We start from the raw sequence: 26,210 nt of genomic DNA, 5'->3' as shown, positions 1-26,210 counted from the left end.
CTGATAGGGGGCTGCCGGTGGGTGCTCAGCACCCACCATTTTTTCCCCCTGGGTGCTCCTGTCCTGGAGCACCCACGGAGTCAGCACCGATGATTTCAAGTTTCAGCAGAATTTTCCAGATTCAGTGGTTTATGGTCCTAATTTCAGATCTTTCTCAACAGTCCCATGAAATAACTGCCAGGGTGCTATGTACTCAACAGTATTTGTCCTTTAATAATGACATTAGTTTGCCCATTATCATTACCTGCCAGATACTCTGCCCACACTGTTTCCTTGGATGGGTTGATTCTTTTCCGGCAATAGTCAATATAAGTCTTCCCTTCCAGGATCATATTTATCATACTGAGCCTGGTAAAAATTCATTAGAGAGATTTTTGGATACATCTCAAGTAGAAAAAATTGTGTGAAAACATACTTCCTTTTGTTTGTTTAAAACCTGCTGCCTATTAATTTCATTTGGTGACCCCTAATTCTTGTGTTATAAGGAGTAAATAACACTTCCTTATTTATCGGGGGTAGCCGTGTTAGTCTGTATCCACAAAAACAAGGAGTTTGGTGGCACTTTAAAGACTAACAGATTTATTTGGGCATAAACTTTTGTGGGTAAAAAACCTCACTTCTTCAGATGCACGGAGTGAAACTTCCTTATTTACTTTCTCCACACCACTCATGATTTTATAGAGCTCTATCATATCCCCCCTTAGTTATCTCTTTTTAATCTCGCCTCATATGGCAGCTGTTCCATACCACTAATCATTCTTGTTGCCCTTTCTGAACCTTTTCCAATTCCAATATACCTTTTTTGAGATGGGAGACCACATCTGCATGCAGTATTCAATATGTGGGCGCACCACGGATTTATATACAGGGCCGGCTCCAGGCACCAGCTTACCAAGCATGTGCTTGGGGCGGCCACTTTGGAGAGGGGTGGCACGTCCAGCTGTTCGGCAGCAATTCGGCGGACGGTCCCTCACTCCTGCTCGGAGCGAAGGACCTCCTGCTGAATTGCCGCCGCAGATCGCGATCGCGGCTTTTTTTTTGTTTTTTGTTTGGCTGCTTGGGGCAGCCAAAACCCTGGAGCCACTCCTGTTTATATAGAGGCAATATGATATTTTCTGTCTTATTTATCCCTTAATAATTCCCAACATGCTGTTTGCTTTTTTGACTGCAGCTGCACATTAAATACAGTTGATCAATATTTTTTCAATGAACGTATTTTTAATAAAAAGATGGACTTTTACCTAAGCTGAAATTTTTTCACAAAAAAATGTGGTGCTATGTTTTACTCAAAATGTTTATACATGTGGTTGTTAAAATGTCTTGTTTCCTGAAAACAAGCAATTGGACATTTGGATCAAGAACTGGCAGCCCACGGGTAAAGTTCAGCATGGGAGACATACAGGATAATTGTGAAATTGCATGTCAGAAGCATGAGTCTCATCTAAGGCATCTCCTGTGGCCCTGCATTTGGATGCATTCCCTCCACCTTACTGGAGAGGGGGTGTGGCAAGGGAGCAAGGCTAGGGCTAGCACTGACTCGCAGAACGTCGTCCCAGGCACTATCCTCGCCTCCTCCAGTTTGCAGCGGCAGAATGTCGCAATCTCGGCTCTACCTTGCATCTGGGGGGTGGAACGATCACGCTGCGGGCTCGTGGCGACTGGGCCAATGACTGCGCGACTCTCAGCCCAGCGGCCAATCAGAGCGTGGGTATAAACAGACCCATGTGACGGGGACCAATAGGAAACCAGGCCGCTGAGTGTGATTATTGCCCCGTGCTCTAGCTGGGCCCGCAGGCGGCCGGAGCAGCATCTTTCGGCCATGGACGCTAAGAGGCAGGTGGTTAACTTCGGCGCGGGACCCGCTAAGCTGCCGCGCTCGGTGAGTACCCGGGAGTCTGCGGCCGCGGGAATTGCGGCAGCCTGGCGCGGGGCGGGGGGGACCCGGCTTGCTCTGGGAACGGGAGTTTGCGCCGGGGCTTGGCAGGGGGCGGAAAGTAGCGCCCCCGCCCCGGGAATGGAACAAGACGCTGTTGCAGCGGGAGCGCTCGGGCTTGCACCGGAGATGGGGGGGAGATGGACTCCGCGGCGTTTAGCACGGGAGTAAATCCGGCTCGTCTGGAATTGGGTTGGGGTGATTCAGGCTGGCAGACCCCCGTCCCCCCGTCCCCCCGCCGGTCGCTCAGCGCGGGCCGGGGGAGGCGGTGTGCCCTGGGGAGAAAGAGAGGGGTAAGGATTGAAATGGGTAAAGCAGAGGCTGGGTGCTGCTGAAGTCAGCTAAATCTGCGGGCGTGCTGGCACTGGTTGGCTGGCTGCGTCTCCTGTTGGAAGTATTCTCAGCTCGGCACCGCAGATGCAGGCTCGAAGTCCTGCCCGGGGTCAGTGTTACCAGGGTCTGTGACAGGTCAAACTCCAGTTTGAAACCAGGGATCTTTCTCCTGAAGCTCAGACTGTGGTTAAGGTTAACGTCCCTCTCGGGATGCTCGCTCCAGTACCTACGGTTAAAGCAGTGCCTGCATTGCAGGGGACTTGTTTTACTGTTAACCCAAGTAGGTATCTACTAGTCCTCTCCCCTTAACTGCTAAATCTGAAGCATGTTGGTCATCTGTAATTCATTTTGTTCCAAGGCTAGAGACTTAGTGCATTGCTTTCAGGTATAACTCATTGGCATGTTAGGTAATTCTCACTGTCAGTTTTTTGTGGCATATTGCCGGTTTGAGAAAAGGCATTTGGCTGAAATGGCATTTTCCCATTTGGCTATTGTCATTGCAGATCTGCAGACTGTGGGAAAATTAAGCTTAAAAAAATCCATACTATTAACACATCAGTGAGTTTTCTTTCTAGAAATAAAACTTGCCCTTACTGCTGGGGAAAATAAAAGGTCAAAGTAATCTAGTTCTCATAACTGCAAAACCTGATAAATTTGTAATTAATTGTTGGATACTTATCTCCCTTACTGAAAGTGGTGTATTTCCAGATCCGTTAGTGTAACTACAGCAAATTAAAGCTAGAGCTAAGTGAAGGAGCAATCTTTAATCACTTTTATATGGAAAAAATGATAATGTCTAAAGTATAGACTTAATCCTTTGGAAAGTTGCATCAGCAGCTATCAGTTATCCAGTTACATCTGGGTGGAGGAGTGGCTCATGCTTTAATTTAAAGCTTCCAATTTTCCACACAATGGTTATGTACTGTCAGCATTTTTTTTTTTTTACTTCTGTGTCTGGGTTTGTTCTAGTATATTCTTGTTTCGTGGCTGCTGTTCTTTCTCAGTCAGGTGTCTATTGAGCGGCATCCAGCGAATTTTCTGGAAATATTTTGTAGGTTATATTGCAAATAAACTTGTGTTTTCTAACCAAGCATTTAGACAGGAAAGCACTCTTTCATTGGTGCTGCTCTAATGTCTAATCCTGCAATCATTTAATTGCGAAGTATTGGTAGTCATGTGACCTATATGGGATTACTTGTGTGACTAAGGACTATTTTTGTAAGCGAGGGAGGACAGGATCAGGCTCTACAATTTGTTAGTTTGTTTTTGCCCCCCTTGTTTGGAAATTGCAATACTCTTGCAATGGAATGTTTCACTTCAGTTTTAGTAGGGTCTAATCCTGCTTTCCTTGCATTCCCCAAACTCCCATTGAAACAAAGGAATGCCAGGAGCTGTTGACCTTTGCACATTTTGTTTTAAGACTTGGGAGAGGGGGATTGTTAGTGTGTGAGAGGAAGAAGCACATTCTTTTGTAAAAGTAATCTCTTCCTCCCTCCCTTTTTTTTAATTACAAATTCCCCTGAAACAATGTTACTAACACATAACACTGTTTTTAATTCAATTCTTAAGAGATCTTTGTATCTTGCTTGTGTTTTTGGCTCAGGAGGGAAAAAATTATCAATCTGCATGTGCTGTCCACTAGTCCAAAGTTCACAGTCTGCAGATGTCAAAAGTGACACTCTTTCCAGATCAGTCAGGTGGTGACCACCTGGTACCCTCAACAGGTCATGCAGATTTCTTATTGGGAAGGCAGTTTGCTTAGTGTGATGGGGATCCCAGGGGAGCCAGCTGAGGTCACTCAGTTAGGGTGAACTGCAAAGAATGGGGCAGACAATCCCCAAAGCTGGGGGATATTCCAATACTTAGATTTACCAAGTGAGCACAAACAGCTTCTTTATTACCTCACTGGTTGCCCAGAACCCAACCACACAGTTCCCTTAAAGTAACCCAGCCTCAGTCCTCCACCCAGATACCCAAGTCAAGAATGATGATTTCTGAAAATCTTATTTCATCATATAAAAAAGAAAAGGTTCTACCAACCCCAAAGGATCGAACACATTACCTCCCAGGTTAATGAATGTTCCAGATCGTACCCAAATACACGCTTACAGAAAATTCTTATTAACTAAACTAAAATTTTTTAAAAAAGAAAAGAGAGAGCGAGAGCATGGTTAAAAGATCAACATTCATAGACAGGAGTTCAATTCTTGAGGTTCAGATTCGTAGCAGAGATGGTGAGCTTTGTAGTTGCAAAGAGTTCTTTTAGAATTTATCCCATAGATTATAGTCCAATGTCCAATATCATATTCAGGGTGTACCAGCTTAACTGGGATCTCAATCTTGTGACTCAAACTTCCCCTAATGAAGCTTAAGCAGATCTGAGATGACAGGATCAGGACCCAAGGGTCTTTTATACAATGTTCTAGCATCCACATGACTATAGAGTCCTGGGTAAACAATAGGCAATCAGGGTGACTTTGAAGTAGATTTACTTCCTAAGCATCACCTGGTAGTTATTCACACAGATTAACACAAGGCAGGGGTGGCCAACCTGTGGCTCCGGAGCCACATGCGGCTCTTCAGAAGTTAATATGTGGCTCCTTGTATAGGCACCGACTCCGGGGCTGGAGCTATGGGTGCCAACTTTCCACTGTGCCGGGGTGTGTGTGTGTGCGCTCACTGCTCAACCCCTGGCTCTGCCACAGGCCCTGCCCCCACTCCACCCCTTCCCGCCCCCTCCCCTGAGCGTGCCATGCCCTTGCTCCTCTCCCCTCCCCCCAGGGTCTCCTGAATGTCACGAAACAGCTGATCAAGAGGTGTGGGGAGGGAGGAGGAGGTGCTGATTGGCAGGGCTGCTGGTGGGTGGGAGGTGCTGGGAGCGGGGAGTGGGTGGGGGAGCAGATGGGAGGGGCTGCTGACGTATTACTGTGGCTCTTTGGCAATATACATTGATAAATTCTGTCTCCTTCTCAGGCTCAGGTTGGCCATCCCTGACATAAAGTAATTGCCTGTCTTTCCACCATTTGCAGATGATTTGCTATACATTTCAAAGCGAGATGAATACAGACATCCTATGTTTACAGTTCATTTAAATGTTAAGATGTTCTTTTGATCTCTGAATTAACAGAATACAGCATAGACAGGGGCTGTTGATTACATTGTTGACCCCTACCGATATATATGTAAATACAAAAACACCAACATTATCTCCCCATATTTCTTTAAGGGTTGAATTTGAGTCATTCATCCTGCAGGATGCTTAACCCTTTCTGGTCACATGTCACACTTAGTTTGTGCAATTCTTCAGAGCATATGATTCCTTGGCAAATCCATAAATGGTGTGCTTATGTTTGCCAAGGAGAGCTCTTTGTTGAGTTCTTCACTCTCCTCTCTCCTTTGAGGGGGAGACAGAATATTATTTTCATTTTGTGAGCTAAGAATTATTCCAGTTGTGGGCAACATGGTTTAATGGTTAGACCCTGAGTGCAGCTCATTGGTGTATGATAGCAACAGGAGAGGACATGCTGGGGCATCTATTCACTTAGGCCTAGACTTTCAAAAGTGACCAGTGAATTTTTTGGGGGGCACATCATTTTATTTATTTATTTTTGGGAGCCCAACTTGAGACACCTTAAAGAAATCTGATTATCAGGAAGAGTTGAGCACCTGTGCTCTGAAAATCAAGCCACTTTAAGTTGCCTCCAGGTAAGCCACTCAGAATTCACAAGTTTGCTTCTGGCCATAACTCTCAGAATCTCAGTTTCCCCATCTGTATACTGTAGCAAATTGGTGATCTACAGATAGAAGGAGCTAATATATGCTCCAAGTTTTGTTGTTGTTAAATCAGCACAAAGGAGGTGGAAAGGTCCAGCAAAACCATGCAAACACTGTAATAGTCTGGACACTGAACCATAGGACTATGACTTGAGATGAAGAATACCCACAGTGGGCACATGATTTGATTATCCTGTCATATGACAAGCTAGTAGATAAGGTGAAGTTGTAGTAGTATCTGAAATTTCAGTAATTTTACAATGGACTGAGAAATGTCACATTGCCACAATATGCAGTAGCTGGGATGTTTATGCTTCAGCACTGGCACACAATGATGACAAATTGATTTTTTTTTTTTTTTTTTTTGGGTAGGTATTGCTAGAAGCACAGAAAGAATTGGTGGACTACAAAGGACTTGGTATAAGTGTACTTGGTAAGGCTTTTTTAAAATTATTCTGTGTTTTACGGAGTTTAGAAGTTTAGCTGGATTATGAAATAAGTATAAGAAATTTTGAGCTGTAGATTTCAATCAAGTGTCGCATTTCCTTTTAAAATTTCTTACCCCTTTAACCTCGGAAGGCGTCTGAGTCCTGAGGATCTGCTTACACATTGTTTTCTTCTCTACACTAATCATCCACTAGAAGGTTATGAAGTGACATGTGGACAGAGATTTTATATTTTTATCTATTTTATATTGATCCTACACTGAGGCCCAGAGGCAAGGAACACAACAAATCATAGCTAGTGCTTCTGGATCTTTGCAAAAGATGTTTGTTCGTTAATTTTGTCAGTGGAGAATAAATGCCTTTTTAATGCCCCTATATTATATTTATCTATATTGTATAAATCTTCCAAATTTATATGAAGCCACATTTACATTTAAGAAGGAAATATGGGGTCCTGTTTGCTGTCTTTTGTGCCACATGCATGTCTGTTTCACTCTTCAGAGCCCAAACTTGCAAAACAAAAAAAGAAAGGAAGAAAAGAAAGTTTATGCAATGCACTTAGCAGTCCTGCTCTACGGGATCAGGGCCTTATTTTGTAATAAGTCATAAACTTCTACAAATAGAGTGAGTAGAGGTCTGATAATGAGGATTAATATTAATGATTCTTAGCTCTTCAACAGGATTATTGAACAAAGAAGCCCCTTAAAAACTACACTTTGGTTACAGAGCAGCTCTATACTGAGATGTTAAAATGATAAAAGGGAAAATATACTTGGATTGTTACCAAAAACAGAATTAAAAGGGAGGGAGTTAGAGCATGAGCCTGGGAGTCTGGCTGGAGACCTGGGTTTTAATCCAAATTCTGCCTCTGTCTGCTTTGAAGTATTAGGCAAATCCCTGGCACCAGATTTCAAACTTAGATGGTTAGGGCCATGTTTAGATATCTTAAAAATTGCTCTGAATTTCAGAAGTGTAGAGCACCCATGTGTGGGATGAAATTTAACTGGAGCTGCAGATGTATGTCACATCTGGAAGTCCAGCCCCTTATTCGGCTAAGCTTCGTGTTTGAAAAATTGGGCCTTAACGTCTCTGTGTCTCAGTTTACTTTTATAAAATGGGAATAATACTTTTTAGTGTGGTTCATGTTCTTCAGCAGAAAGGCACCATGCCCTGATTCAGCAAAGCACTTAAACACATGCATTAGTGCCTTGGAGCCTGATCCAATGCTCATTGAATTCAGTGGGTTTTGGAGCGGCTGCTTGCTGAATTAGGGATGGACTTACGAATGTGATTAAGTGCTTTGCTGAGTTCGGAACTATGTGAGCAAAGTATTATTAAAATATTAAGCATTGTGGTTTATATCAGGGACAACTGGCTTACAGAAGGCTTTGCCGCTTATCCAGCTGTTTTATAAAGTCAAGTTTGTGCTATGGTTTTCTTTCATATTATCTCTATTTTTTTCCACCCTATAGAAATGAGCCATAGGACATCTGATTTCTCAAAAATTATAAACACAGCTGAAAATCTCTTACGTGAATTGCTGTAAGTTTTGGGTATTTTTAACTAACTCAATGATTAATGTGAAAGCCCTTCACATCAAAGCACCTGTTTTTCAGATACTATAGCGATAATAAAATATATAAATTTGGGACTGAAATTGATCTTCCGTTTGCTAGTTTTTGTTTTATCTGAGTATGCCTAAAGTGTTTTTATTAGGTTAAGAAACTTTTCATATGCTTTTATAAAATCTTATTAACTCAAAATAGCATGTTTTTAAAACTCCAATCTATCATGGATATAGACCTCATAAAGGACAGCAACCCTGTTAGATACAATTGTACATGCAAGTTTTTAAAATTTGGTCTCAAAGTTAAACTCCACTTTTAAGCTCATTAATTGTACACTTTTAGCATACATCTACCGTAACAATAGACCAATCTGTAAATCTTTGCCTTCAGGAGTCCATTCTTTTTTCTAAACCGATTGTTTCTGACATTGAAATTATATATTAAAAGAAATGAAAAAATACGATTTTCTGTGAGCCATTCATGAACATTAATTCTGTTGTACGTATACACCATCTTACTTGTGGTTTAAACATGCTACAATAGAATTAGTACTAGTGAATGGCTTTGTTTATTGTTAGTGTCAGAAACAAGCAAGGTTTTTTTGTGACATCATCTTAATGTTTTGTATTGACCAATGAAATGGCTCCTCATACCTAGATCAAACCAATACCAAACTGTTAACTTTTTGCTTTAATGTCTTTGAAATGACCCTATCTAAAACTGATATAACTCTCTCAAGACTTTTGCAGCAAGTGTAGTAGCAAAGAGTGTACTAAGTCCTGTGCATAATTTTGTTTGAAATAGAAAACTAATTTCCTTCTTTTACACAGAAATATTCCAGAAAACTACAAAGTCATTTTCCTCCAAGGGGGTGGGTCTGGTCAGTTCAGTGCTGTTCCACTTAACCTTATTGGACTAAAAGAAGGAAGATGTGCAGATTATGTGGTTACTGGAGCTTGGTCAGCAAAGGCAGCTAAGGAGGCAGAGAAATATGCCAAAGTGAACATTGTTCATCCTAAACTTGGAAGTTACACAAGTAAGTTGACATTTAGCTTGCTGTGTCTGGAAATCTTGCATGTAGTCACATCTAACAAGGTTTTCAAGTTGCTCTAGGAGAACAATTCTCCCACATTTGAATCATTCCAGAAATGATTGTGAGGTTACTGAATAGAACCAGTTAAACAGTTGGGCGCCAACCTTTTTTGAACTGCCAACATCATCTATGTGTTCTACCTGACAGTGAGAGCCATTGAACTGTTCAATGTTCTCCTTTGAGGAAGGAAGGGAAGCCCCATTCCTCAGGACTTTTAAAACTAGACTGAGCAGACCCTAGAAACTGTATGGTGGGAAACAATCCTGTCTTGACAGGGAGATGGACTGGATGATCCGATAGGTCTTTTACAATTTTAATTTGTGTGATTTGATGAATAATCTAAAGCATTTAAAAAGGTGTAACCCATTCACAAGGGCACTGCTCTCTGCAAGTGCTGGGGATTCCCGCTTCAGGCAGTTGTCATAAGAAGGCTGCTTCTGGAACCCTAGCAATTCCCTGTGTTCTGAAATCATTGGGGAAGGGAGCTGGTTTCCAGAAGCAAGTGGGCCTTGAGGGCCAGCCTGCTAAGTTGGGAAAGGAACTGGCCCCTAGGATGGAGGTGGGCTGGTTGGGAAAAGAAGCTTGAGCAAAGGGAACTGCACTGTGACAGTCCAAGAAGACTTCTTGGACAAAATGATGAACTGATTTATGTGCCCTAAACTTCTCCTTCCCCTTGCCATAGCAGCTATGGATATATCAATTGGCTGGATCTAGATGCAGTTCAGTCTTGCATAAATGCCTCTTATACTGTAAAAGGTATATCTTAGGGCTTGGCTACACTTGCAAGTTACAGCGCAATAAAGGAGCTCCGGGCGCCCTAGCTCACTCCCCGTCCACACTGGCAAGGCATGTAGAGTGCTCTGACTCTGCAGCTACAGCGCTGCTTGTACTCCACCTCGGCTAGTGGAATAACGTTTGCTGCGCCCCCACTGGAGCACCGTGGCACCAGTGTGGACCAGGTGTTGCGTTATTGCGCTCTGATCAGCCTCTGGAAACGTCCCATAATCCCCTTAAGTCAAGTGGCCACTCTTCTCATTGTTTTGAACTCGCTGTAGGAATGCGGATATGCTGTTTGAAAGCTCCATTTCTGACAGCCGGCTGCTTATCTGCTCCGAGACAGATTAGTGTGGAATGCTGGGGGGGAGGGAGGGAAGTACTGCTGCTGGCTGAACTTACAAGGCAGCATGCTGACATGCTCTCAGCCCCCCAAAACTCCACTCTCTCTCCCCCCACATACACACAACACACTCCCTGTCACACTCCACCCCATCTCCCCCCCGCCCCCATTTGAAAAGCACATTGCAGTCACTTGCATGCTAGGATAGCTGCCCATAATGCACCGCTCCCAATGCCACTGCAAGTGCCGCAAATGTGGCCATGCCAGTGCACAAGCAGCTGTCAGTGTGGACAGACTGCAGCGCTTTCCCTACTGTGCTCTCTGAAGGCGGGTTTAACTCACAGTGCTCTACATCTGCAAGTGTAGCCATGCCCTTAGTGGCTTTAACATCATCTTGCTATTTCCTAATTTTTGCCTATAAGTGGAGTCGCAGAATAGGCGCATTTAACGTACGCGATTTTAACTATACGCTCTCGGCAAAACAAAAAAAAAAGAGACAATTTAAGTACTGTACCTGTATTGCAGGTGATTCCGCCCACCATTCCACTCAATAAGCGTTTGACTATATGCGATTTTCACCTTACGCGCTGACTTCCGAACCTAACCCCCGCTTAAGATGCCACTCCCCTGTAATGTTATGAGCTCTATTGGACCCATTAAAGTTAATTGGAGTTTTTCCTTCAGTGGGTGCAGACTAGAGTCTTTAGGGATGGGTACGTTCTTTATTCTCAGTGCAGTAGGCTTTTTTTTGTACCTAGCCTACAGGTGAATTTGATTTGTTGCTGGTAAAAACTATTGTTGCCTAGTGTAATAAAACACTCTCAATAGCAATTTAAAGTTCAGTGCCAAAGTAAAGTTACACCAGTAAAATTAGAGTGTTGATTCTACCTGTCTTCGGTAACCTTTGTTTCTCCTCTTATTATCTGTCTCAGAAATTCCTGACACAAGCAGCTGGAATCTTAAACCGGATGCCTCTTATGTCTACTACTGTGCTAATGAGACTGTTCATGGTGTGGAGTTTGACTTTGTACCTGATGTCAGAGGAGCAGTCTTGGTGTGTGATATGTCATCAAATTTCTTGTCCAGACCAGTAGATGTTTCCAAGGTACAGTATCAAACATGCTCGCTTTACAAAGTGCAGTCCAACCTCTTCAAACTTGGATTAGACAAAAAAGTGGCTGGACTGTGGTGAGCATTCTCCACTCCCACTGAAGCTGTTGGAGCACAGGCCTCCCTTTTTTTAGGTACCTTTATAAGGAATTAGGCACTCAAGTCTGAATATTGTGTCTCTAATGTGCTATCTTGTTCACTAAGAATTGGACATGTCAAATTATGTTTACTGCTGTGTGAGTGCTCAGCACTGTACACCACATTAAAAGAGAGACAGTCATGGCCTTACACTAAGAATCTTCTAAGATAGATAGTTGTTTGTGTTGTCTTAAGTGATGCTGAAGTGGCTCTTGAGTATTAGCTTTTCCTTCAAGTGGTTACAGCAGGGGACAAGGTGTCAGGACTTCTGGATTCTACCCTGACTCTGCCACGGACAAGCTGTATGACCATAGTTAAGGCTACGTTTGTCATGGAGGACATGGAAGTCACGGACTCCATGACTTTCAGAGACCTCTATGACATTCTCTGCGTCAGCCCCTGGGGCTGCGGGACTGGAGTTGGCAGCCAGCGGGGCCCTGGCAGGGTTCCAGCGACAGCAGTGACAGGGGCCCCCTTGCAAGGTTCCAGGGACAGGTGACAGACTCCGGAGGGGGCCCACCTCAGGCTTCCAGGGATGGGCGACAGCCTCGCACAGGGGAAAGGGGGATGCCTCGGGCGAATGGCTGGAGGTGTCCCATTTTCTCTTTGGGAAATATGGTCACCCTGCAGCTCCCAGCCACTGTGGGTGCAGGGACCGCCGCCCTGCGGCTTCCAGCTGCTCTGGGCAGAGGGGGAACCCCACAGCTCCCAGCCACCATGGTGGCAGGGGAAAGCATGGAGCTGCAGCAGCAAAAGTCAGACAGGTCATGGCTTCCATGAATTCTTGTTGATTTGCCCTTGACCTGTCCGTGACTTTTACTAAAAATAACCATGACAAAAATCTTAGCCTTTACCATAGTCAAGTCATTTAATCTCTGTGCATCAGTTTGTCTGTGAAACGGGGATATGACACTTACCAGTATTTTTAAAATGCTTTGATATTCTTGCATGAAAGGCACTATGGAAGTATGAAGTGTTATTGATTTGTGTACTTTTTCACTTGTAGTGAAACATAGGCATCTGACTTTCCATAGCAACTTGTGCCAGGGGAAAGTAGGGCCAAATAGTTTAGGGCCAAATTGGGTTTCATTGAGTCTCCTTTCCTTTACTTCCCTTTGAGTAGCTAGAGATTATAGGGTGCCAGTTCTGGACCAGTGGGGGGTTTGTTGAAAATGCTGCTATTTGTTTTTCAAGCAAATTGTTTTGGGGTACTAACAGATGGAGACAGGCTTCTCTGAGAATAATTTGTGGCTACTGGGTGGACCCTTGGTAAACAAAGTGAGATGGTTCTTGAAGTGAACTGCCTCAGATGAAAGAAGGTATTTAATTTTGACAGTACAGATAAACAAAGGAAAATGTTGATTGTCTGAAATTTGGAAGTGACCCCTGAAATCAAAATTGATCCTCCTCCACCCCTCAAAAATTGGGATATGTTTTCTTAGCCATTCAGATAATGCTGTGTAAGTCTTGATATTTATAGAGAGACAGATCTTATAACTGTATAATATTTCTGAATAAGTCATTGCTTCTAAGAAAATCATTTTCTTTCTATTAAAGTTTGGTGTCATTTTTGCTGGTGCCCAGAAGAACGCTGGCTGTGCTGGAGTAACTGTGGTAATAGTGCGCGAGGATTTGCTGGGCTTTGCACTTAAAGAATGCCCTATAGTATTGGACTACAAAGTACAAGCAGGAAATGGCTCATTATATAACACTCCTCCATGCTACAGGTAACTTGTTCCTCCAGCAAACTACAAGGCTGGCATCTGCTGCTATTGTCAGAAAAGATTTCAGAAACTGAATGTACATTTTGCTACCAGGTCACAAATAGACTGGAGGATAAAGTACAGTAAATCAAATCATTATGACTTTGAGTGAGGGAACTACTATTGTAAGCCCCAATCCTGTGACTTAAATCAGGGTTGAAGGAGGGAGTTGAAAGAAGTTATTATACAGTATGTACTTTTTAGATGATAATTCCATGCTATAGCAGTTTTAGGGCCAAATTCTGTGCTGACCATAAACTGAAGTAGGTCCAGTGAATTTCAGTGGTGATGCCTCAGTTGATGCAAGGAGAGAATTTGGTCCTTAGTCTTTATCGTCAGTCAATCCAGATTGATTTAGCTCCCATCTTCAGCAGACAAACCTAAGGCCCAAATATCCACACGGGGGAAAAAAACCTACATAGGGAATTGGAAACTCCTCAAAGTTCCTTGCATGGAGTTTCCCACAAAACCTTCCCTCAAAGGCCAGGGCTTATTCCACTTTCCCTCCAACTGCCAAAGCAGCCAGCATTTCAGACCCTAAAGCATGCAGATCCCCAGCAACATACTGAAGGCCAGAGCCATGTACACATAGATCTTCTGTCTCCACAGCACATCCAGGGCCCCCTTTCCCTGCCCATGGAATACCTCAAGCAGTGAATCCCCCCGTAGGGTGGAGGGGACAATGTATATCCTGCCTCTACATTGCACCTCCTTCCTTCCCGTGTAGCGTCTGGGAGTGGGGAATGGTACTGTGGAGGTGGCTGATCTCTTATCTGCATGATGGGTGGAGGAAGAAGGGTAGCTATGTGTGGAGGATTCCTTCAGCAAACACAACTTTGGGCCTTCCTTTCAAAGTGCATCCTGCACAGCTGAATCCCTCTGTATCTTCGTTGCTGGAAAACGTTGATGGCAGAGACTTATTCTTTTAAATGATTTTTCCTAAAACCTTTTCTATTGTTGCGACATCATTTACTGCAATAGCTGTTAAAGTGAGATTGTAGTCAAGAGTGTGAAAACTGGCATCTTGGTGATTTTGTATTTATCCTCCGTCAGAGCTTTTCATAGTAAATTTGCGCAGATTACCACTTCAGGATCAATCTGACATCCAAAAATAAAACTCTTCTTTCTGCTTCATAATCATCAACAGCAATCAAGATCATAGAATCCGAATGTATCTGGCAATTTTGTGTATAGAAGAGTCACAACAGAATACAGCTTGCTCTTCCACAGCTACTGCATAGTGACACTGAGCTGCTGACAGTAGAGAAAACAGGCTTTGCTAGTGGAAGATTCAAAAGACATGTAGGCCCGATCCTGCCTCATCTATAGTAAAACTTATATTGACTTCAGTGGGATTGGAAGCATTTCCTGTACAGTTTGTGCAATATAAAGGTGATTTAATAAAATACAACCATTGTTCTAATCCAAAACTCGTTTTAAAAAAAGTGTATGCCCTGTACCCCAGAATACTGTTTTCTGGCAAACTTTGGAAAGAGTACACTCTGCTTTTTAAGATCAAAATCCTTCGGTGCAAAACTTCCGTTAATACAATTTTATGGATGGTTTTTTCCCCACATAAGTCAGGAATTTCAGCATTGTTTCCAGCATAAACTAGGATTGGGCCGTATTGAACATTCAGTATATATCATAGGCATGATAATCCTTGTATTTGGGGTCTACCTTAATGCCTTAACTTAGTATATATGTGCAGTGGGTCAAGTTACCAGAGATGTGGGCTCTGTAACTTTGAATTTCCTGAATGTTGCATGTATTAAATGGGAATCCCAGTACTGACATGAAATATGACTTTTTATATTTATATTTATTAATGGAGCACTAAATCGAGAGACTGTACATTCATTTCAGGCTCTCGCTCTGGAGCTTTGAACTCCAAAGTGCACTGCACCCTATAGAGCACGCACATTTGAAACTGGTGGTACCGGCACCTCCTGCTGAGTCCCTCCTAAAGTCCTCTTAAAAGTTGGACAGGCTGTTCAGCGGAGGAGGGGGGTTGACCTTGTCAATATAAAGGTCTTTGTACATGTATTTACATATTTGCCCTCCCTGTTTACTTAACTGTGTAACGAAGTGCTGTGCATGCTCAGTAGGCTGTTTTTACTGGCTGATAAAAACCTTTTTGTAACCACTTATTTTCCTGCTCGCCAAAGTACACATTCTGTATTGAATACTGTGTATTTGGACATGCCAAGTTTTAAATCCAAACCATTCATGGTTTTTCAAATGCAAGTGTGTTTCCATTTGAAAAACAAAAAACTCACCATACCTTGGAACTCCAACAGCGTAGATTCCACATTTGAGGTGCAAACAAAAATTCATTTCTGGGCTGAAAAGTACACTGAGAAATTTCAGTCATTGGTGATAATTTGTTTCTAATGGAAGTGCTTTTTCAGCTATAACTGCATATCTATTCATATCAATTGGAGTGGGAAATGCAGTCATTTTAAAATAAAGTTATGATCCAAAGTCTCTTCCTTCTTCCCACCCAGTACTTGGCCAGCTTTTACTTCATGCCAGTGAACCACGTTGGAGGATGTTCCAGAATCCGTGTTTAATACTGACCTAAATTTTGGCAGGATACAGATCTGTTTGGCTTGGTTTTAGGATGCCTGTTCTATTCTGTAAGGAAATGGCAAAGCTTTTTTCCTTTCCTTCTGCCTCCCCCTATTCTGTTCCAGGGCTAGCTGGCAAATAGGCAGGAAATATTAACCGAATTTGCATGAGCCACTTAGCAGAACATTGAATTAAATTAATGTGATGCTGATAGTCTTAACCTATTGGCACTAAGAGTCTTGACTTTCTGACACTAAGCTCCTCTGCTAAAATTAATAGCAAATTTGCTGGAGAAATCTCATTTCTCAGTTCCAAGGATTTATTTTATATTTAAAGCTTCTCCAAATCCTTTTGACTGGCATGGCAGAAGGGTAGGGGATTTTCTCTTGCTGACTGGTTTAAGAGTGTCACTTAGGGCTCAGACCTCCAAACCTTACTTGCCTAAGTCGCCCACAGACTTGGGTAAGTATGGGCTATTTGCAAAATTTACCCCTATTCAGAGGGCCAGTGGAAAGGCTATGCACCACTTAAATCTTCAAAATAGAGTTCAAGTGATGCATAGACCTCTGCATAGGGATAAATGACACTCTGCTGTCATGAAGATTGCAGGGGTGAGCCCTCAAAGCCATAAGCTGCTGTGTTAATTTATAACAGGGAGTCCATAACCTCTCTCCTTCCACAATGTTTCTGAAGTGTTTAAAGATTTAGCATCCAAGGAGAAATTAAAGGTAGTGATGTTAAAAAAACCTCTTGCTAGATCTGTATGAGAGAGATTTGTAGGGTAATGTTGTCTAAGAACTTCCTTGGAAACTGTAACAGAAGGATTAATAAAAGCAAACTTTTTGGAAATATGCCATAAAAACTTGTGAACAGTTTATGTAAAGTGGTGTAGTCGTGGGAAATGCCTGAACTCGAACAAGCAGAGTTTTGTAGCCAAAGCAGAAAGGCAAAAGGCTTTGGAGATTTTTACATAATACTGGGTAACTGGCTTTGAGATAGTTGATTTGTAGCTATGTGAAATCAACAGGCTTCCAGCTCTGTGCTTAGGAATTGAATTGGAATTAATAAATATAAAATATTTATTGTTGCCACAAGGATAATTGTTTAAAGTTATTTTTCACATTAGATGACAATGGGGTCATGGACATATGTTTAATGGTCATGAAAATAAGACTAGATTTCTGGCATAAAGCAGGCAGGTACAATGCAAGATCATCCACAGAGCTTTGTCAGTGTAGTGGCACTGGGTCTATAAAACCATCTGCTGTTCCAGCCCTGGGTCTCCCTGAGATTTCTCTACTAAAATTCCCAGTTACAGTCTCAGTTCTGCAGTCCTTACAGAGGCAAAATGCCCAAATGAAGTCTATGGGAGTCATGCCCTGATAAAGACTGCAGCGTCTGTCAATAGGTGGTGCAATTATTTTATGGAGAAAACTCCACCAGGAACTAGGTTACATCCAGCAAACTTGTCACTTGTGAAGTAAACAGTTACTCCAGTTAGGCCCAGAAATTTCACCTGCTTTAAAGTTGTCATTATTGGGAATGTGGTCCAGATGCTAAATGTGTAAGTTATTTAAAAACAATAATATATCTCCACTTAATTGTCGAGAAATTTTCAGAATGAAACCTGACTACTGCTTTTTTCCATTTTTTAATAATATGACTTCATAATGTTTTCTTTTGTTTCCTCAGTATCTATATCATGAGTTTGGTCCTGGAATGGATAAAGAACAATGGTGGGACTCCAGCTATGGATAAACAGAGTTCAATCAAATCACAAATGATTTATGACATTATTGACGAATCCAATGGATTCTATGTGTAAGTTGCAATAACTTGTCTTGGTTTAATATTTGTTACATTGTGTTCACACTTATAAATTTAAAAAAACAGTGAAACTAAAGCATTGAGTGCTGCTAAAACTTTTTCCAAATGCTAAAATCACGGGCAGTGGGAGGGGAGTTGATTAGCACAAGCATTACCTTAAACTCCTTTTCTCTGGTCAGTGTCCAAGGATGGATCTGAATCTGTTGCATTGCAATGGGAAGTTATTTAAATCTTACCCTGTACAGCTCAATTGTGGAAGCATATTAAGAGCTCTCGTCTAAACATAAAATTCAGTACCTAGGAAAAAGTGGTCCATCTCTGCACCTTAAGGGATGCACGGGCAGAAGCTTTTATACTATAGCCTACATTTGGTGTAGATAGCCGATGTCCCTGGAAGTACTTTGGCTGATTCAAAATAGACATGCCAAAATGGGCTTTAATATTCTAACAAGATGCAGTATGTGCTCCCCCCACCCCAATCTCTTCTTCACACCATCTCTTTGTACAATCTAGAAATGGTGTTAAACTCTCCCCTGTCCTTTCGTCCAGGGACCAGTGAGTGACATGCTCATACTCACCCATAGTGCTGAATCCTACTTTTTACTGAAATCAATATCTAGAACCTCCCTTTGGAATGAATGGGAGGAAGATCAGGCCTAAAAACCATTAATAACTTATGTTCATCAAATACAACTGAAAGTGTTTTTCAAGGAAATTTAACACCAGACCCGCTAAATCAACATCACTGCATCGATCGCAGCAGTGCCAATCTACTGGTAAGTGTAGACATGGTCTAACTCTCAGATTGCTTTGAAAATCCCAGACTAAGGGTGTGTCTGGGCTAGGAAATGTGGCTAAAATTAGGTTGAGGTTAGCTAACACATCATAGTTAACCTCAGTTAACTTTTTCTTCTAGTCTAGATGCAGGGTAGCATCTCTTATCTTGATTTAACTGATCAAGACCAAACCTAGGGTGAACTGTGACCAACTGAATCAAGGTAAAAGATGCCACTCTGTGTAGAGAAGGAAGAAGTTTGAAGTTAGACTAACATTAGACCAGCTAACCTCGACCTAGCCTTAACCATGTTTTGTAGTCTAAACACCCACTTACAGTTTGGCTCCATTCCTCTCGCAACTACACTCAACCATGTGCATCATAACTGGGATGATTCAACCTTCACCAGTCCTGTGGCTCCCTGTGTTAAGCAACATCACTCCTTCTCCACGACCATTGTGAGAATGCTACAGTCAGAATGGCAGGGAGAGATCAGGGGAAACCCGAGCCTACCACCATATACAGACCTCTTCGACCACCCAAGAGCGCTATTGTTGTCAAGGCACCTGTTATGGGCCTACTGGCCCAGCGCAGAGAAATCTGCGCTGTTGATGTGGTATAGAGGATGGTCTGCAGCTGATGTCAAACCCTTATACTTAAACTTAGCTGGCTTTGATTTTCCATGCTGCTTGAGGGCCCTTCTGAACAGATTTTGAATGAGTAGGGTCAATGTGCAGCCAGCCTACACGCCTGGGACCAACGAAAGAATCCCACATGCTGCTGTGGCCAAAGACCGGCAATGTCACACATCTCTGACTAGATCTGGTGGTGGTCTGAGGGCTCTGCACTTCGCTGACAAGGCTGCTGCAAATTGGCTTGGCAAACTCTGTATCCAATAAGAAGAGTGGAGAATACAACAGAATTTCTACTTTAAAAAGGATTTGTTATGTTTTGGCACTGAAAACCTGTATGGGCACAACCTGCACTCCTCCGTGAAAGTTTGTGTGTGCAAGGAAAGGCAAGATCAAATCTTCATTTGTTATCACAGCAGCATACTATTTAAAAAAGAATCTTATTATAAAATCAACATTCAAGTGACCCCTGGCTGAAACGACAGGGGAGAGTGACTTTTGTGGCTAACCAAATGTGATTACTCAGGCAAATACATCCATTATAACTTCCATAGATGGATTAAAAAAGAACCTAGATTAAGGACAAAATGTCATAATTGCATTTTTCAGATGCCCTGTGGAGAAAAAGAGCCGAAGCAGAATGAATATTCCATTCCGCATTGGCAATATTAAGGGTGATGAAGCGCTGGAAAAGAAATTCCTTGATAAAGCTGTGGAATTGAATATGATCGCTCTGAAAGGACATCGGTAAGTACAAGCCTGGGTGAATTCATTTGTTATAACTTTTTTAGGTCCCTGTGCAAAATGAGACAAAATGGTTGCCATTCTCCCCCAGTACTATAGCAGCGCTATCATCTCAGTGGGAGTATTGGGACTGGCAGTCCTGAGGTTGTAATAGGAGCTGCTGCTACTTTGGGCGTGGAAGGTAGGGAAAACTTCCTCCCTGTTCTCACCATCGAAGTCCTTCTGCAGTTCTTCCCAGTCTGGTTATTCAGGCAGCATGCTGGGCAAAGGGGTTGTACTGGATGTAGAAGTCCAGCAACAGAGTGGGAGCTACCCAGTGTATTGCACCCAATGCAGCATGTATGATTACCTGCCCTATGGGCTGGTGGCATATGTTTGCATTTGGTGCAAGGAGCTCCGGGCCCTCAGAGACAGTGTACGGACTCTGGAGACCAGGGTGGTTGAGCTGGAGGAGCTAAGGGAGACAGAGGGGTACATAGATATGACTTTCCGGGACACAGTAGAACGGTCCCACTCCCGGTCTGACAGCCTCTGTGCTGTTGAGGAGGATGAAAGCCTCCGGCAAGGAGAACATCCAACTGGAGCAGAGGGAAATGATCCCATAGTTGGGACCCTCCTCCCAGATGATGTGGTATCCTCTTGCACTGAGGATACTTCTCCGGGAGAGGGAGCTCCAGTTATTAGGAAGAGACAGGTATTGGTAATGGGCAATTCGATCATTAGAAACGTAGATAGCTGGGTTTGCAATGATTGGGAGAACCGCATGGTGACTTGTCTGCCTGGTGCGAAGGTTGAGGATCTCTCAAGACATCTAGATAGGCTTATGTGTAGTGCTGGGGAGGAGCTGGTGGTGGTGGTGATACATGTAGGTACCAGTGACATGGGGAAGGATAGGAGAGAGGTCCTGGAAGCCAAATTTAGGCTGCTAGGTAAGAGATTGAAGTCCAGGACCTCCATGGTAGCATTCTCTGAAATGCTTCCAGTTCCACGCGCAGGGCCAGTTAGACAGGCAGAACTGCAAGGTCTCAATGCGTGGATGAGACGATGGTGTAGGGAGGAGGGGGTTAGATTTAATAGGAACTGGGGAAGCTTTTGGGAGAGGGGGAGCCTATTCAGGAAGGATGGGCTCCACCTAAACCAAAATGGAACCAGATTGCTGGCGCTTAAAATTAAAAAGGCCGTAGAACAGTTTTTAAACTAAGGGCTGGGGGAAAGCCAACAGGTGCGGAGGAGCAAGAAGGCGTGAAACCGTTATGAGGTGTCTGTGGATGGTGTGAGGCTGGTAGTGGCCCCTGGTGTGCCGGGACTGGGTCTTCTTGGAGTTGGGTTGCTTGGGAATGCAGCCCAAAGCTGGTGGTAAACTCCATCTAAGGCTAAATTGTACTATAGAATCTCTATGGATAGTAATTCCATGCTTGAAAAATAAGAATACAGCAGTAGGGCTATATTACAGACCACCTGACCAGGATGGTGTTAGTAACTCTGAAATGTTCAGGGAGATTAGAAAGGCTATTAAAGTAAAAAATTTAATAATAATGGGGGAATTCAACTATCCCCAAATTGACTGGGTACACATCAGCTCAGGAAGGGATGCTGAGATAAAGTTTCTTGATACCTTTAAATGACTGCTTCTTGGAGCAGCTAGTCCTGGAACCCACAAGAGAGGCAATTCTTGATTTAGTCCTAAGTGGAGCACAGTATCAGGTCCAAGAGGTGAATATAGCTGGACCGCTTGGTAATAGTGATAATATAATTAAATTTAACATCCCCATGGCGGGGAAAACTCCAAGCGACCCAACATTGTAGCATTTAATTTCAGAAAGGGGAACTACACAAAAATGAGGAGGTTAGTGAAACAGAAATTAAAAGGCACTGTACCAAAAGTAAAATCCCTGCAAGCTGCATGGAAACTTTTTAAAGACACCATAATAGAGGCTCAACTTAAATGTATACCCCAATTTAAAAAACATAGTAAGAAAAGTAAAGAAGAGCCACCGTGGTTAAACAGCAAAGTAAAAGAAGCCGTGAGAGGCAAAAAGGCATCCTTTAAAAAGTGGAAGATAAATCCTAATGAGGAAAATAGAAACTCTGGCAAATGAAGTGTAAAAATATAGTTAGAAAGACCAAAAAAGAACAGCTAACCAAAGACTCCAAAAGTAATAACAATTTTTTTTTTTTTAAATACATCAGAAGCAGGAAGTCTGCTATACAACCAGTGAGGCCACTGGACGATCGAGATGCTAAAGGAGCACTCAAAAGACGATAAGGCTATTGCGGAGAAGCTAAATGAATTCTTTGCATCGGTCTTCACTGTTGAGGATGTGAGGGAGATTCCCAAACATGAGCCATTCTTTTTGGATGACAGATCTGAGGAACTGTCCCAAATTGAGATGTCATTAGAGGAGGTTTTGGAACAAATGATAAACTAGACAGTAATAAGTCTCCAGGACCTGATGGTATTCACCCAAGAGTTCTGAAGGAATTCAAATGTGAAATTTTAGGACTACTAACTGTAACCTATCATTTAAATCAGCTTCTGTACCAAATGACTGGAGGATAGCTAATGTGACGCCAATTTTTAAAAAGGGCTCCAGAGGTGACCCTGGCAACTACAAGCCAGTAAGCCTCACTTCAGTACCAGGCAAATTGGTTGAAACTATTGTAAAGAACAAAATTGTCAGACACATAGATGAATATAATTTGGGAAATAGTCAACATGACTTTTGTAAAGGGAAATCATGTCTCCCCAATCTACTAGAATTCTTTTAGGGGGTCAACAAGCGTGCAGACAAAGGAGATCCAGTGGATATAGTGTATTTAGATTTTCAGAAAGCCTTTGACAAGGTCGCTCACCAAAGGCTCTTAAGCAAGATAAGCAGTCCTGGGATAAGAGGGAAGGTTCTCTCATGGATTGGTCAGTTTTCAGAATGGAGAGAGGTAAATAGTGATGTCCCCAAGGATCTGTACTGAGCCCAGTCTTATTTAACATAGTTTATGAATATCTGAAAAAGGGGGTAAACAGTGAGGTGGCAAAATTTGCGGATGATACAAAACTACTCAAGATAAGTAAGTCCCAGGCAGACTGTGAAGAGCTACAAAAGGATCTCACAAAACTGGGTGATTGGGCAACAAAATGGCAGATGAAATTTAATGTTGATAAATGCAAAGTAACGCACACTGGAAAACATAATCCTAACTATACATATACAATGATGGGGTCTAAATTAGCTGTTTCCAAGCTCTTTCTTGAGTGGTGTCATTGTGGATAGTTCTCTGAAATCATCCACTCAATGTGCAGTGGCAGTCAAAAAAGTGAACAGAATGTTGGGAGTCATCAAGAAAGGGATAGATAATAAAACACAAAATATCATATTGCCTCTATATAAATCCATGGTATGCCCACACCTTGAATACTGTGTGCAGATGTGGTCGCCCCATCTCAAAAAAGATATATTGGAATTGGAAAAGGTTCAGAAAGCTTCAACAAAAATGATCAGGGATATCGGATGGCTTCCGTACGAGGAGAGATTAATAAGACTGGGACTTTTCAGCTTGGAAAAGAGGTGACTAAGGGGGGATATGATAGAGGTCTATACAATCATGAGTGGTATAGAGAAAGTAATCAGGAAGTGTTATTTACTCCTTCTCATAATACAAGAACAAGGGGCTGCCAAATGAAATTAATAGGTAGCAGGTTTAAAACAAACACAAAGTATTTTTTCATGCAACGCACTGTCAACCTCTGGAACTCCTTGCCAGAGGGTGTTGTGAAGGCCAATATTATAACGGGGTTTAAAAGGGAACTAGATAGATTCATGGAAGATAGGTCCATCAGTGGCTATTAACCAGGATGGGCAGGAATGGTGCCCCTAGCCTCTGTTTGCCAGAAGCTGGGATTGGGTGACAGGGCATGGATCACTTGATGATAACCTGTCTGTTCATTCCCCTTAGGGCACCTGCCATTGGCCACTGTCCGAGGACAGGATACTGGGCTGGATGGACCTTTGGTCTGACCCAGTATGGCTGTTCTTATGTACATGCTTAGGAGAAGAAGATTAAGATGTTAGCCTGGGACTTGGGTGGCCTGTGTTCAATTTCCAGCACCACCAGAGACTTTTCTGTGTGACTTTGAGCAATTCATGTAATCTTTCTGTGTCTTAACCCCATTTTACAGATAGGGAACTAATAGCACTTCTGTATCCCATAGGAGTGTTGAGATTAAATACATTAAAGATTGTGAGGTGCTTAGACCCTAGGATAATAGAGGCCATATAAGTAGCTAAAATAGATGCTTGGCTCCCGTTGACATTAGGGGAAGCTGTGTGGACATATCAAAAGATGGAATGTTACCTCTCATTACCATGAATGTGAATTATCCCCATATATTGAGGGGAAGATAGCAGTGTGTAATGGTAAGCACACCTTTACTGATATGTACAAAAATAACTATTTTTTGCTCTCAATTCAGATCTGTGGGAGGAATACGTGCTTCTTTATATAATGCTGTGACAATAGAAGATGTTCAGAAGCTTGCAACATTCATGAGAAGCTTCATGCAGATGCATCAGCCATGAATGTGCATGAATTAGTGCAATGTTGCACATAAATGAAATAAAACATAAAGGGTTTGACAGTTATTGTGATGCTGCATAAAATGCACAACTTTAGCAAACAAGAATTTTGTTTTAGTTCATATACCTATTGTAGGTAACTAAATAAGGATGAAGGGCCCAGTCCTACAATATCTTGAGCACCCTCAACTTCCATTTAAGTTGAGGACACTCAGTACCTGACAGGATTGGTCCCTAAATTTGCAAAGCAGATAACTTTATTGGCAATCTAAGTGTGGACAGTATTGTAATCTACTGTAGTTCAGATTCTGATTTTAGTTACACTGCTGCAAATCCATGGACATCAATATGTTACTATGGATTTACACAGATATAATTGTGATCATAAGCTATCCGAGTTGTGTGGAAAAAAATCTTTGTGTTTTGTTACTCTTATTTGTAACTGTAAAAATCCCTTTTTTCAAATTAATGCCTTGTTCTCACTAAATTTCAGTAGTGTTTGGTACTACTGAAATTTGGTTGGTACTACTGAAATTTGGTTGGTTCTATAAACAGAATTTCATAAATACTGTGAACACGCACATGAGGCTAGAACTGATGGTAATTGAAAATACTTGGTTGGTATGTCAAATACATTCCAAGAACGCATCTCCATAGTCCTTGGGGAAACTGATGTCTGCATTTCCTGACTTCAGACCTGCTCACCAGCATGAGGCTCACTACCCTGAGGAGTCCCACTGACTTTAATATAGTGATAAGCATTATTGTAGTAAGTGTTTGTATGGTTAGGCCTTTTATTTGTGTTGTCATTTATAGATGTAACAAGACGTATACTTGTATGTAGTAAAATCAATGTGTAAGATTTGTTTCTCTGTGCATTTTATATTTGAAACCAGTGTAGGGTATTTAATTTTGTGTGTGTTTTTTCCCCTCCCCACAAGAACTGCCCTCATTTTAATTTAACCCTCTGTTAAACTGGACTCCCGAGTTTTACTCGATGGAACACCTGATTACAGCATCCTCCTCCTTACTGACTGACCACAATCCCATCTTGCTCCCTTGCCTGATGTTTCCTCTTTAGTTGCTTCACTAGCTTCCTTCATCTTCTGCATCACGTCAGCCTTCTCATCTTGCATGTGGGGCTCTGAACAAATCCAGCTGGTGTAAGTCTTAACTCCCGTCTTGTTTCCTTCACTCTGCCAGAGAGAACTGTACCCCTCCCCCACTCACCTACATGCCTTTAATCCATGCTTTCCTGGACACCTAAAACTCCCTCCCTAGCCCAGGTTTCAGGGACCTTCTTTCCACACATAACTTTTCCTTGAAACTCATTTGTTCTGCATAGCCCACAGTCACTAGTCAATGCCAATAAAAATGCCAGCAGCCTTTTGTTGAAACAAAAACAACAAAGGAACAAATGATTCTGTTAACACTGTCATCTGGGACTTCTAATGTTATCGTGTTAGATTTTTTTCTGTCTTGTTCAGACTGTAAGCTCTTTGGGGCAGGAATATGTCTTTTGCTTCTTATACAGTGCCAAGAACAGTGTTTAAAGCTTTAATAATCTTAATGATGGACCACTTCATCCCTGTGTAACTTCACTGAAGTCAATGGAGTTACATCACGGGTGAATTAAATTCCAATTGATAGGTAGTAGTTTTATGACTGCTGTTTTAAGAACTCATTGCCAATTTATTTGTTTAATTTGTGTAGAAAATAAAGTCTTATAACAGAACACTGAGTGAACAATGCATCTGTTTTCTTTTGAGGGCTTTCAGACTATATTTTTCCCTTCTTAGTGAGGGAATAAGAAGT

At 42.3% G+C, this 26,210-nt stretch overlaps 1 protein-coding gene across 1 annotated transcript; it reads left to right on the top strand.

Annotated features, from left to right (window-relative positions):
• The first annotated feature begins 1,759 nt into the window (after positions 1-1,759).
• On the top strand, positions 1,760-24,895 carry PSAT1 (phosphoserine aminotransferase 1). The gene is made up of 9 exons (XM_024205303.3): positions 1,760-1,879; positions 6,413-6,473; positions 7,959-8,028; positions 8,885-9,090; positions 11,197-11,369; positions 13,070-13,239; positions 17,539-17,667; positions 19,690-19,827; positions 24,293-24,895. Exons 1-9 carry the CDS (start codon positions 1,820-1,822, stop codon positions 24,396-24,398), a joined length of 1,113 nt encoding a protein of 370 aa, XP_024061071.1. The 5' UTR covers positions 1,760-1,819; the 3' UTR covers positions 24,399-24,895.
• The last annotated feature ends 1,315 nt before the right edge of the window (positions 24,896-26,210 follow it).

Source organism: Terrapene carolina, unplaced genomic scaffold, assembly GCF_002925995.2.
Source record: "Terrapene carolina triunguis isolate 2854851 unplaced genomic scaffold, T_m_triunguis-2.0 Scaffold113, whole genome shotgun sequence".
In the NCBI taxonomy this organism is placed as follows: Eukaryota; Metazoa; Chordata; order Testudines; family Emydidae; genus Terrapene; species Terrapene triunguis.
This window is presented reverse-complemented; position numbering and strand designations above follow the sequence as displayed.

Bases quoted from the DNA above. Each gene is read 5' to 3' on its own strand.
- PSAT1 (XM_024205303.3), top strand. From the start codon at position 1,820: ATGGACGCTAAGAGGCAGGTGGTTAACTTCGGCGCGGGACCCGCTAAG. The intron at 6,474-7,958 runs GTAAGGCTTTTT...TCCACCCTATAG, and splicing joins ACTTGGTATAAGTGTACTTG to AAATGAGCCATAGGACATCT. The intron at 17,668-19,689 runs GTAAGTTGCAAT...TGCATTTTTCAG, and splicing joins GAATCCAATGGATTCTATGT to ATGCCCTGTGGAGAAAAAGA.